We start from the raw sequence: 14211 nt of genomic DNA on the forward strand, positions 1-14211 counted from the left end.
AACTCCCTGGGGAGCATACAGCCGGTTCTGCCATTTCGGCGCTAACAGCTAGCATTCAACAATTCTAGCACTGCCCAACCACGTACTCATTTACAGCTGAGTTGACTGGAACAAGCGGGGTAAATTATCTTGCTCAAAGTCCGTGCCGTGACTCGAACCCACAACCCTTCGGTCACGAGCCCGGCGTCCTACTGATTCCATATCATTTAACACGTAGCACCTACATAATCACAAATAAGGAGAATACCGTTTCATCTCATTGTAACATAGTACATCTACAAGGCCACAGAGTAGGAGCCTCCAACCTAATGTAAGAGTTAAATAGCATTATCTACACCGTCACAAATAAGGATCACACAACCTATCTTCAAATTAAGTATCATTATAGCATCTACCAGGCCACAAAGTAGGAGCATCCAACCTTATCTTCAAATTAAATATCATTATAGCATCTACAAGGACACAAGTAAGAAGCCTACAGACTTATTTACGAGTTTTATATCATTAAAGTATCTCCATCGCCACAACAAAGGAGCTTACAGTCTCATGGCATATTCTGCACTGCCAATGATAAGGAGACTACGGCCCCTGTTCTGAACGCAAAGCATATGTTCAAATTCTTCTTATAACCATATGCTATATGTGAAACACTATCTGATTTCCAAGGTCAAAGTACACATGCGGAAAGAACGAGATAATAATCATAATTTGAGGTTCGTATATAGCGCTTTATCACAACCTAGTTCGTAGATCGTCTCAAAGCGGTACACACATTATTATCCGTGGTTATAGGGCCTTTGCAACCAGCCATTATCTTTCTCAACTTCATGGGGAGCATACAGCCGGTGATGATGAATATCATAATATCGCGTATGAAAAAATCATATCTATCACTTCAGTTAGAAAAGATACGAAGAAGGAGATAACCGTCCTCTTCAGACAAAAAAGCGCAAAATCCGTCCACTTCATTCGCATGTTTTCCGGTTCTTTGTCAATATAGGGAGTGTCTCTAAGAATATGTCAGACAAATTATTTGTAATGCTACAAAGCGATTTAGCGTGTAAATATACACGAATGTGTGAATGAATGAATCAATTAACGTATAAGTATACAACCATGTAGTTTGCTGCAAGTCACCATAGGGGGAAGTGACCTTTAAGTTTAGTGTATTTCTGGTTTACGTCCTATTAACATCTATGGTCATGTAAGGACGACTCAGGTTAAGCTGGTGAAGGAAAACCAGAGCACCAGAAGAAAAACCGCCGACCTGCGGCGAGTACCTAACGAATTTCCCACGTAGACCCGACCAAGTAATGAAGGGCTAATGGTTATGGACAGCCCGGGGCCTTAACTACTGCCACCTGGGCCCCTGGCTATGTACCACCCTGAACTACAATGCAGAAGCTCGTAGTACTATGCAGTACCACTATGTAGTACCATGTAGTACCACAATGTTTCACCATGCAGTACCACAATGTAGTACCATGTAGTACCACAATGTAGTACCATGTAGTACCACTATGTAGTACCATGTAGTACCACTATGTAGTACCATGTAGTACCACAATGTAGTACCATGTAGTACCACAATGTAGTACCATGTAGTACCACAATGTAGTACCATGTAGTACCACAATGTAGTACCATGTAGTACCACTATGTAGTACCATGTAGTACCACTATGTAGTACCATGTAGTACCACAATGTAGTACCATGTAGTACCACAATGTAGTACCATGTAGTACCACAATGTAGTACCATGTAGTACCACAATGTAGTACCATGTAGTACCACTATGTAGTACCATGTAGTACCACTATGTAGTACCATGTAGTACCACAATGTAGTACCATGTAGTACCACAATGTAGTACCATGTAGTACCACAATGTAGTACCATGTAGTACCACTATGTAGTACCATGTAGTACCACAATGTAGTACCATGTAGTACCACAATGTAGTACCATGTAGTACCACAATGTAGTACCATGTAGTACCACAATGTAGTACCATGTAGTACCACAATGTAGTACCATGTAGTACCACAATGTAGTACCATGTAGTACCACAATGTAGTACCATGTAGTACCACTATGTAGTACCATGTAGTACCACTATGTAGTACCATGTAGTACCACAATGTAGTACCATGTAGTACCACAATGTAGTACCATGTAGTACCACAATGTAGTACCATGTAGTACCACAATGTAGTACCATGTAGTACCACAATGTAGTACCATGTAGTACCACAATGAAGTACCATGTAGTACCACAATGTAGTACCATTAAGTACCACAATGTAGTACCATGCAGTAAGATAATATCCTCATTTGAGCTGAACGAATTGTTTATCATCACAATTATAGTTTCAGTTTCCAATGTATATATCTCAAAAACATCCTCCTCAATAACTTATCGTCCAAATGGTACTGTTGAATTTTGATTAGTCTGTCTCTAGTACTGTATATAAACGATAACATTTTTTCCAAGTGATACGCTAGCGTCACAGGTGTATCGTTAATTATGTACCTGTTTGTGAATTGGATTGTCTTATATGACCTTCCCATGCAGAAGTCGACACAGGTGAATATTGTTTGACTCCGTCAGGTAAACTATTTTGTTTGTTAGCATAAGTACACATATTCATAATTCATCACGTAGTTCTTCAAATTGAAGATGTTTTAAAAATAACATTATTCGTTTGATCTGGTACGATTGTATGTTGTTGACAAGACACTCAGAAGTGGTGAATCAAGTGTTCGCCAAACCAATCACACACCAGAACAAACAGTGCATACACGGACATACTCAACATTATAGCAAAGTATACAATGTACATGATAACACCTTCAATAGGTCACAGCAGTGTAAATAGTGATATACTGCTATGGGACATTACTAGTTTACATCACAAGTGTTTAGCTAAGGCGTGTCGCCGCAAGCTATTGTCACTACTCCATATATAATAAGCTCTTGATATGCATAATTATATTAATTATTCATAAATGCGCATTCGATACTTTGAAAACAAACAAAAAGAATGTACGGAAATAGAACGAGCACACTTAACAAACAGCCAATGTAATGTTTTACCACTTACTCAAGATCAATTAAGAACCCATTAAATATAATATAATACCTTGGTAGATCGCAATATCCTTCTTGTTCTTCTGAAATATACAGTATAAATTGATACTGATATGAACTGATGTTTCTGTTTATTTCAGTTTGTATTCGTCAAGTATTATCATATAAATAAAAACGCAATGTTCGCTATTCAAACAAATTATTTCAACGGCAATTTCATGATGTGGTTTGACGGGAAATTTTAAAATTACAAAACTGTTAATGACATGTATTACGAGTGATCTCCCTTGCATTAAAGTTTTGAAACATATTTCATAAAATATTCATTTAATATTCCATACATCAAGACTGGTTGAAGGACAAGTTCGTACATTCACGGTGAAGGCTACAGCTTCACGACCTCTACATATGAAGGGAAATTATTGATGACCTCCCGACTAAAGGTTGCACCATCATTTCGTAAATCTTACTCCATATTGCTGAGCATCAAAACATGCACTATTCGTTTGCACACACACATGTGACCATAACTTTCAATAAGTCTAGTTGTAAACATTTGTTGCACCGTGCTACTACCCTGAAACCAACCATAATGACATATTATGTACCCCTGTACACTTGTGGTACTCTTTAAAATATATTTGAAATTGATATGTACATCTTGTGGAGAATGTATGCAATAAAATAAAAATAAAATGTACGATGAATCTTGTGTGTGTGAAATATACAATATATCAGATTGAAGTAAAGTGTTTTATCCAAGTTATTTCTTGGTGAACTGATCAGATTGAGAAATAATTTCATTTGATATCAGTACATATGTTTTTTTCACTTCAATAAATATGTCAAATTTATACTTGTCGGACATAATAAGGCATGGGGAGCGACTGTTCGTTTGTCCGTCGTATGATAACGTCCTTCAATACTGTTGAGTTTTAATGAAACTTGATATGCATATAAACTATAGACAGATAGAGGCAGAATTTAAACGGTTGTACTCCTGTCAATATCCACACATTACTTTACACTTTATAAGATAATTTTTCAGACGGTAAATTCGAAGTTGAGCAAAATACATGCATAACTTATTAGCATACTTCGCTTTGATTGGTTGATGGTTTCCGTACAATAACTTTGTCAAATAAGACCAAATTCTGGTGAAACCTGATCGATATTTTTATTAAACAATGTCAAAGGCTAAGTGAATAGAGAACAAAATCTGCGCATATCATTTTAACATAATGAACCTAATAGTAAAGGCTGCCATTAGTTAATAAGCAATTAGGAAACACATTTGGCTTTAATAGTTTCAGATAATTGATTACGGACAAAAAATGTACAATGCAAATTTCTATTTTTATGGTTTGAATAGTGACAAAAGGAAAGCATTTCTTATCTAAATAAATGATCTAAAGGTCTAAACGAATAGATGACATTCTTTCAGCTTAAAATGGTCAAGTACGGCTCGTTTTCTCCTTCCTCTAAGGTTAGTGTTCAGCTTATCTGAGTATCGTAGTACAAATGAAGCCTCTTATTGTGACTTTCCCATAGATGTTTGTATACATCCACATCCAAATATTTACATTTGCTCTGCATCTTTCCATTGCAATGCCCTGAGAAGGCAAATGCTGTTACGGGACCATTCCAACATTTGCTATTGTAACGTCATGAATCTCTATCGTGACGTCATCAATTTTATTATCGTCAAGACTTGATTTGCTGTTCGAAATAATACAATAACGCGTAACTACTATATCAAAATGTTAATATAAATAATGAATATTTTAGCAAATATTGCTATGGTCCTATTACACACACTTTTGCTGATAAACGTACAAAAAAGCCCTCCCGGGCTTTATTAGATTTGTCATCAATAGCAATGTGTGTTATAAGACCATAACAACATTTTCTAAAACATTTATTGCTTTAGTATAATGGATCAGAATGATTCTTAGCATGTCAGTTTGGAATCGGACGAACACATATTGTTCCGCCCTGCAGTTCCTTTGCTTAGCCTGGTATCAACAATATCATTTTCTCATATATATATTTCAAATCGAATTAACCATTTCGAGACTTTGATTTTTAAAGTTTCTGTACCGGAATTTAACAACAAAAAATTAAGAGAATAAAACCCAAGTAATTCCATTGGTCAAACTCGTTACTTCTGTGCTGACAATTCATGAAATATATATGCGCAATCAAGAAGAAAACAATGCACTTATACTATGATTCATCTTGAAAAAAAATACACCAAAATGATTTATAAACGTCTGAGTGACATGCGTGTCTGTTTCAGTTAATATCTCTACCCAATACCGTCAATCGTCCAGTGCAATGGGCACTTTGTCTTTATTTTGTTCCCCATTCCATTGATGTCTCTAGTTTGAAATAAAATGGAAGGATAATGAGTCGACCTTTAGTCACCCATCATAGCAGAAACACCGACATTACATATCAGATCGCTAGTGATGGTCGTACCAAGGGTCCCTCTTTACCAACACTTCACATTGGCATTCCCTCATTTCCAAGGGGAAAGATAAACATATTTCCTACCTGCATTGTACACACATTATTATTTTGATAACGTTACCATGCAGCGTAACCAGGAAAACGTAATTAGATTATAGCCATACCATTTCCTGCACCGTTGATGAGCGCAACCAATTCACCACAACAACATATTGTTGCGGGTTAAAATGAATCCCCCTGTGTCATGCATATTCCGAGAGTTGAGATGTCGCTATATGCTTTTAGTTAATCACTCGGCTAGTCCTTGTTCTTAGCTAAAATGTATTACTTTTTGGTTAAAATTTCTCAGATACATTTACATTACGCAAAAGTGATTTCACGGTACCACAAATCTCAGCTATCACAGCAAACGTCTCCTTGAGAATCTCATGGAAACCGTTGTTAGGGGCGTGGACTCTTTTTCATTATCGCCAGCTTGTAGCATTAGAGGCAGCAACAAGTTTGTCTACGTATGGTGACCGCTATTGATGTTTCGGGGGATGTTCGTATTAAGAACTATTACGAGAGAGTCGGACAAAATGTCCATTCCACTGTAATATAGGAGGCACGGTAGGCGTCTAGTGGTAGGACGCCGGGCTCGTGACCAAAGGGTTGCGGGTTCGGGTCACAGCACGGCACTGTGTGGTATTTTTGAGCAAGATAAATTACTTTGCTTGTTCCAGTCTACTAAGCTGTAAATGAGTACGTGGTTGGGCAGTGCTAGCATTGTAGAATGCTAGCTGTGAGCGCCAAAATGGCAGCACCGGCTGTATGCTCCCCAGGGAGTTGAAAAAGATATTGGCTGGTTGCAAAGGCGCTATAACGCGGATTATAATTTGTGAACCGCTTTGAGAAAACCTACGAACTAGGTTGTGATAGGGCGGTATATAAGAACCTCGAATTATTATTATAGATAGTATTATTAATATAAGCGTTGATTTCCATCTATCCATGGGCGTGATATGATTAGAAATGGTATGGTTTCGTTTCGTTTGTGCTACACGTCCTTTTAAAGAGACAATTTAGTGAAGTAACTTTTTTATTACCTGACAATCAAGTCGATTCTGAAACTGTATTTCTCCTAACAAAAGTGTACGCAGTTGATAATGACATGACTTGAAGCCAACGTCCGGCTTGGTCCGTTTCATCTTTCGGGAAAGATAGTGATACAAAATAGCTACGACCGAAATAGCGCAATATCTGTGCGTTTCAGTGAGAAGTAAAACAACACTGAGTCAGTTATAAGTCTGAGTTCACACATAACACATTCTGGAATTTACACAATACATCGCGAGTAATAATTATTAGTATCATAATATATATGTCTCTAATCAGATATTTCTGTTCACATTTGGATTTGAATAAAAACGAACAGATTGAATTAGAGCATGCACACACTGAGAGTGCAATTGTTACGTGTGTCCACTCTTTTTGTAATTGTATTGTAATAAGTAAAGGTTATTGCATGGTTTTCGAGTTACAAGGGATTTATTACACCCGAGCGAAGCGAGGGTGTAATAAGTCCCGAGTGACGAGAAATCATGCAATAACTGGCTGACTGCATGCTTCCCAACTCGAACAAAACAGAAAAGTTGAGTAAAAAATGTTCACCTGGACCATCTTTTTACCTACCCTACACTGCAGATAATTTACATGTACCTATGTGAGTGAGTACTAATCATAACCAGGTAAGATTCTCAATAGCCCAGTCTGAGTGTATCCTTCATAATGGATACAAGTGTTTTTGGATTACTATCCAGGTCCAGTGTCAGGGAAGGTAAGGAGTGTCTGTTCAAAATACGGGAAACAATGTTGAATTTCTGACTACATTTTCAGTTTAATTTTCAAGATGTGGCAAAGGTACAGGATATTGAAACCATTTTCATATATACAATGTAAGGGTTTATCAATCCCTAAGGAATTCCAGTTCTTTCAATGAATGGTATATTTGAATGTGCAATTTTCTATAAAGGAACAGCTCCTTAAGATTATAAAATTTTCCGGGAAATGTTTATCCTCTACTGTATTGACTTCATCATTACTCACTGATTGATTATCTCCCCTTTCTTACAGCATTTGTACATGTGGCCACAGTCCACTGGGCACACCCCCTTTCATGGTCATGTAATCATGATTGGCCTTGAAAGGAGATTATGTGTGCAGTGGACTGTGGTAGCAAGTGATTCATTGCCCACACTTTTCCATTGTGAGAGGTGGGAAGTATGCAGTAACATATGTTTAAACTAGAATGCCGCAGGGAGAATTTCAAACCGCAGAAAGTACGACATCAATAGGTTTAAACGTAAAACAGATCACTCATTTATAACGATGTGTTAGCAGCTGTTGGAAGTTGATTTTTATTCAGAATAGATGCATATACTTGTATTCAGAGAGGCTAGGTGAATAAAGCGAAAGTTACCTTCTCTCCTCGGCTGGAACGACATTTTTGTTAGCTAGAAATTCAACGACAGCTGCCGCTAGAACGTACGGCTGAACAGTTAACGATTTCTCCATTACTGATAAAAAACGCCAAGAAAACATTGTCTCGTGTCAATTTCTAGACATGAATAGTTCATAGGGAGTATCAAACTATATAATTATGAAGAGTTTTGTGACAAGGTTAAAACAACTTACTTCATTAAATTGTCCTTTTAACAGCTACGACATTGAAGGACAAGTCAGGTTTTGGTTTACAGCCCCACGGAATAATATTGACGTAAACAAAGATCTTGAAAGCGCCGCTATTTTGAATCCCCCCCAACCAATTTAGAACGAGGAAATTTATTTTAATTTATGTTTTTGAAGATCAATTGTGTTTTGGAAAGGCTATTTTGGATACAACACTTATTATCATGAAAATTTCAAAATGACCAAACCATGAGCCCTTCTCCCTTAGTAAAATATATTCAGTTGTGGGATCGCACAACGTTACACGATGTGCGATCTGCGCCCCATATCCGCACGGTGCATGCACGATGCGTGCACGATGTGCGAACGATACAAATATGGACGATTAGTGCTTGCGCACATTTGTGCGGACGATGGACGAACATTGTGCGATGACAATCGTGGTTGGTGTAAATTGAGAAATGACTTAACAATTTATACGGTTTCGTGTTTAAACGTATAAAACTTGATTTGTCATAAATGTTTCTGTTTTCTAGCTACATATATAAGCTGATATTTCTATATTTTTCTTAAATTTGGAAATGGTGTTTCGTTTTCTTAAGCGACCCAAATGAACACATGTCAAATTATAACACATATGGACTCGGTCACATATACAGGTAAACATAGCCACCTTGTACATGTACGTGGACCGTAATTTCCCCCATCCGGGGCACTTACGTAACTCGTCAAGGTATGAAAATCCACGTGAAGGGGAGCTAAATACTGAACGTCCTGTTGTGTTTTCGGAACGGTCATACTATATCATATATCGGCTCTCTATGTCAGGCACAGGGCGATATAGTGAAGATATAACTGAAGCTAGATATACAGACACTGTGTGGTCACGAATTTACTCTTTGTGATTTTCCAACGGATTTCGAGATGTTGTAAATATGTTGTCAAAACAATAAGTTTGATCTGTAAATACTTTGTCCATTTCCGGTACTTACCAATGCGTGAAAGCCTTCTGGGAAATTAAGGCCGCACACTGTCTTCAAAAATTTGATAGTAACCCCTACGACATCTGTAATTATTACAGTTTACTAGTGAAATATCATGAATTCTCCATTTGATCAAAAACCCCATATCATAATGCAGTTAAATATACACAATATGTGAAGACGTCACTCTTAGTTATTCTATTCTCTGCGTAGATTTTCAGTTTCAAGTTTAGATGAAGCGACGGCAGAATAAGTGGTTGTGTGTTCCACCTTTGCAGCATACATTATTGTTTTCACATAACTACACTATTAACATAATTTTAGTCAGGTAATCTTATCAGATAAAAGCAACAAACGGCAAACTTGCAGTGAAAACCCATTAAAAATGGCGCTCTGTATTTTTGTCAAGCGTGACGTCATAACAACTTGGCGTCAAGAAATACGCTACACATTCCGACGCTTTTCCGATGTAGCAATATTTGCGTGGCCTGACGTGAAAAAGTGTAAGAAATAGAAAATTTCATGTTTTTCCCGTTCAATACGAATTATTCATTTCACTTGTATAAAACGAATATGTGATAACAACCAAAACAACCCAGCGTTGTGGCAAAATGTGTCCTGGTAACAGTCTTGAGAAGTAATAACTATTATTCAAGGGTTAGTGGGATGGGCGGCTACTATTGGCGCTTTTACCCAGAAGACGGTTGATATTTTATCCAGAGGTACATTGTCAGGAGAAATATTTATAACAATCGCTGCTTCTCTTTTTCCGAAGATGACGTTATAACCTAATCGTTGACATTTCAACGTGCGTTTAAAAATGTACATTAGCGTGCTGTTTGACAAATATTGAGTAACAATAGTGCTAAATGCAAAATTAAGGCCATTAACAATTTGTAAAATAGTTATATCTAAATAAATTTAAGTATGCAGGATCCGTTCCCTCGAGGTTGTTAGACTGTCAGTTAGTCATTTTCATAAAAAAAGAAGATTTGGTGTCCAGCAGCTTAGCTGCGTTTTCATGTTATGATTATTTATGAAACGTTGCATTGGGTACTCTAAATTTCTAATTTGTGAAAAATGCTTTCCAAATAGATGTGAACATTTGTCTCAAATGGAAGGAATGTACAACTGAGAAAGTTTGTTAATTAAATTAATCGCTCTAGATTGATTCAGTAGGTTATTTGCTTACTGAACTTCGTCTGCAGGTCTTGGTTCTTAGTTTAATAAATGTCATGAGGAAAAACACGGAGGTGTTCCTAGTATTCTGACGCGAACGATGCACTTGGAGATTGCCATGTTTCGCGATTATTAGCCGGTGACATCGTACAGCTCGTCATTCAGGATTGGAGTATTTAAATGTGTCTCTGGCTCAGCTTACCTCACCCCTGACATTTTAAAATGAACTGTTCCAACTTTTGATTTTGAAGAGTTTAAATGCGTCTTCAGGGATGAATGAGCTAAATCGGATATTTTGGAAATTAAGTTAGGCGAGCTTTATATTTTGGATATAGCTGAACAGCAGATAATGAAGAGGGAGATTATTCGTGTGAATAATCAAAGGTGCAACGCCCGTCCATCTACGATTATGGATAGTGATTTGTCGATATTGGCATGTATAGGTGTTTGGCCATGCAGCCGGAAGTGCAGGGTAATGATATTGTGTTTTTAAAAAATTAAACTCGATTAATATGAGAACAATTGCGAATAAAATAAATCAACCTATATAAATAACTCTTGTTGGCCCAAGATGGTAGCGCTCAGTGGTCATAATGTGGGAGGAAAACAAGAGAAAACCCACGTGGTCGGACAGGTGACCCCATACATTTCCACGTCTCGTGGGAGTGTCGACACCGGTCGTGTTGGTGAAAGGCGAATGCGCTATCTATACGCCTCCCGTTCACCTTTGCTATACTGTTATTCTTACTATATCTTTTATTACTTATCATGCAGACTTTTGATACTATGCTATATATAGCTTTACCATTGTTAACTACATGTATATTAAATTAATTGAATGTATATATCTTGCATTATGGATTTAGTTGCCATACCATGGATATAGAGATATAGGTTCGGACTGTAAAACCCTGGCAGACCCAAGATCTACAAACATGGGTAAGGTTTGATTAAAAGAAACACGCCTTTCACATAAAAAAATAAGTAAGCAACTTACTCTGCACTTTCCCGTAATTTTCGCAATCTCCTCCTGTACAGTAGTACCACAGACCAAAATGAACATCGATTCCAAAAAAGGAAAAATAGTGCGCTGTCGACCAATAGGGCGTAGCAAAACCAAGAAGGTGGAAGAACCAGCCAACACAGGATATCCCGAGGGCAATCTTCAGCAACAGCGACGCGTTGTTCAGCGAGTCCAGTATAGACATTATCAACAGGTTTGTTTTCCCACGTATTTCCAATGTCTTATTTTAACTTTCTTTTTTAAACGATAAGTCCAGTGAGATTTGAAAGAACACTTCTGCAGATATGTATAAATGTATTTATGATCTAGGAATCATAACCTTCGTCATAAACATGGCCGCCTGTTTATTGACGAAAAACGATAAAGGGCATGCCCGGACCATTTTTTATTGAAAAAGCTTAGTCAACTTTATGTCAACGATAAGAATCATGCTATACAATCTAGTATTCACCATTTACAACAACAAACTGTCATTAATGTTAGTATTAACAATAAGAATTTAAAAAAATATATATCACAACGTTAATTTTGACGAAAAATTAAACACACAATTAGCTGAATTCTTAATAAGTGCTGTCTGTTAAGAAGTGCTTGTCAATGTCTCATACCAGTAATATACTATTCTATGTCACAGAGGTGTGAAGCTGTACTTAGTTAATAAGCGTGGCAAATTGAACTTTTGAAAAAATCGTTTCAAAAAGTAAGGTACAATTATTTCCTACAAACATTTAAAAATAAATAAATGTGTTTATATCTTTGAAAGATGTAACGCTGACAGAATTCTGATTCTACACAGCGAATTTTTTTATAAATGGTTTCAAGCTTGATATTATTGTTAATAAAATAGACATTGTTATTTGCAGCAGTAAAATGCGAAAATTTGCACTATATTAGAGACTAGAATGTAGGGGAGAACACGTTTTATCCCAGATCAAGTTATACATCAATCATAAATAACAAAATATAAAGTAAGTTTATAACACATTACAAAGCTAACATACAACAAAATCCCGATAATGTAAATGCGCATGCGCAGTGACCTATCTACACCTACCATTTGTTTACATTGTTCTTCAAATAGCATGTGTGTTAACCTATCGATATAAGGATTAAATTGACCTAATTCACTCCCTCACCACAAAACTATTTACGACACTTTCAAGGTATGAGGTGGCATGTGTAGGCATAGTAAATTGACTCAGGGCAAGGTTAATACTGGTGGTGATTATATTTCACGAAATATTTTACCGACAGTTACTCATTGAACTTACAATTGATTTATACTCAATATTGTATAGGTATTTGCAGAGAATACACAATATTCTAGATTACCCTGGGTAGGTAACTCTCTGAATAAAATTGGCAATAAAAGTGTTGTTTCCCATTTTGGTCATTTTATATTTAAAAGTACATATTTTCTGATGAATGATTGCTTCAATGTTAAAAGACGAATATTCTGTTTCTAAAAAATCATATATTTTAAAAATATGTTGATGAAAGGTAATACAAATATCGCTTATCTAAAACATTGAAATTATCACTGTTATTACTTTTTATCTCTAAAATCAATGGAAAAATAGTATGATTTTACTCAGATGGGTGTGAGAAGAGAAAGTTTTGAAATAAGGACAATGTAAATAAACTTTAAAACTGCTCAATAATTCATAAAATTGTAAAATAAAACAGTTCCAAAAGTTCAAACAAAATGGGGCTAAATCAACATAAGATGTTTTAAATCACATATATATCAAAATAGTTTTCCTCGTGTTCCAGGTGGTCTTTTATTAACATGATCAGCTTGTAGCTACCTGAGCATTACTTCACAGAATTATCAAACATCAATTAAATCAATCAATGAAGTAATACATGTAAGTAAAGATATCTAGAACACGCAAGCACGCATACACTACACACATAGAGGCACGTCCAAGCACGCATACACTACACACATTGAGGCACGTCAAAGCACGCATGCACTACACACATAGAGGAACATCAATTAAATCAATCAATGAGGTAATACATGTAAGTAAAGATATCTAGAACACGCAAGCACGCATACACTACTCATATAGAGGCAAGTCAAAACACGCATACGCTACACACATATAGGCACGTCCAAGCACTCATACACTACACACATATAGCCACGTCCAACCACGCATACACAACACACATAGAGGCAGGTCGAAGCACGCATACACTACACGCATAGAGGAACGTCCAAGCACGCATACACTACACATATAGAGGCACGTCTAAGCACGCACACACAACACGCATAGAGGCAAGCCAAAACACGCATACACTACACACATTGAGGCACGTCAAAGCACGCATACACTACAAACATAGAGGCACGTCCAAGTACGCATACACAACACACATAGCGGCACGTACAAGCACGCATACGCGCCACGCATAGAGGCACGTCCAAGCACGCATACACAACACGCATAGAGGCAAGTCAAAACACGCATACACTACACACATAGAGGCACGTCCAAGCACGCATACACAACACGCATAGAGGCAAGTCAAAGCACGCATACACTACACACATAGAGGCAGGTCCAAGCACGCATACACTACACACATAGAGGCAGGTCGAAGCACGCATACACTACACACATAGAGGCACGTCCAATCACGCATACACTACACACATAGAGGCACGTCCAAGCACGCATACACAACACGCATAGAGGCACGTCAAAACACGCATACACTACACAAATAGAGGCACGTCGAAGAACGCATACACAACACACATAGAGGCACGTCCAAGCACGCA

General features: G+C 37.2%; 1 protein-coding gene across 1 annotated transcript in view; it reads right to left on the minus strand.

The window, feature by feature from the left end:
• The window catches only part of LOC110455197 (lens fiber membrane intrinsic protein-like), a 32211-nt gene extending 20453 nt beyond the window's left edge, over positions 1-11758 (minus strand). Inside the window, exon 1 of the mRNA XM_021505179.1 lies at positions 11391-11758. Within this exon, the coding sequence (XP_021360854.1) occupies positions 11391-11601 (211 nt within the window). The 5' untranslated portion in view covers positions 11602-11758. The remainder of the gene's footprint in view (positions 1-11390) is intronic.
• Positions 11759-14211: the final 2453 nt, after the last annotated feature.

Source organism: Mizuhopecten yessoensis, unplaced genomic scaffold, assembly GCF_002113885.1.
Source record: "Mizuhopecten yessoensis strain PY_sf001 unplaced genomic scaffold, ASM211388v2 scaffold8151, whole genome shotgun sequence".
Taxonomy (NCBI): Eukaryota; Metazoa; Mollusca; class Bivalvia; order Pectinida; family Pectinidae; genus Mizuhopecten; species Mizuhopecten yessoensis.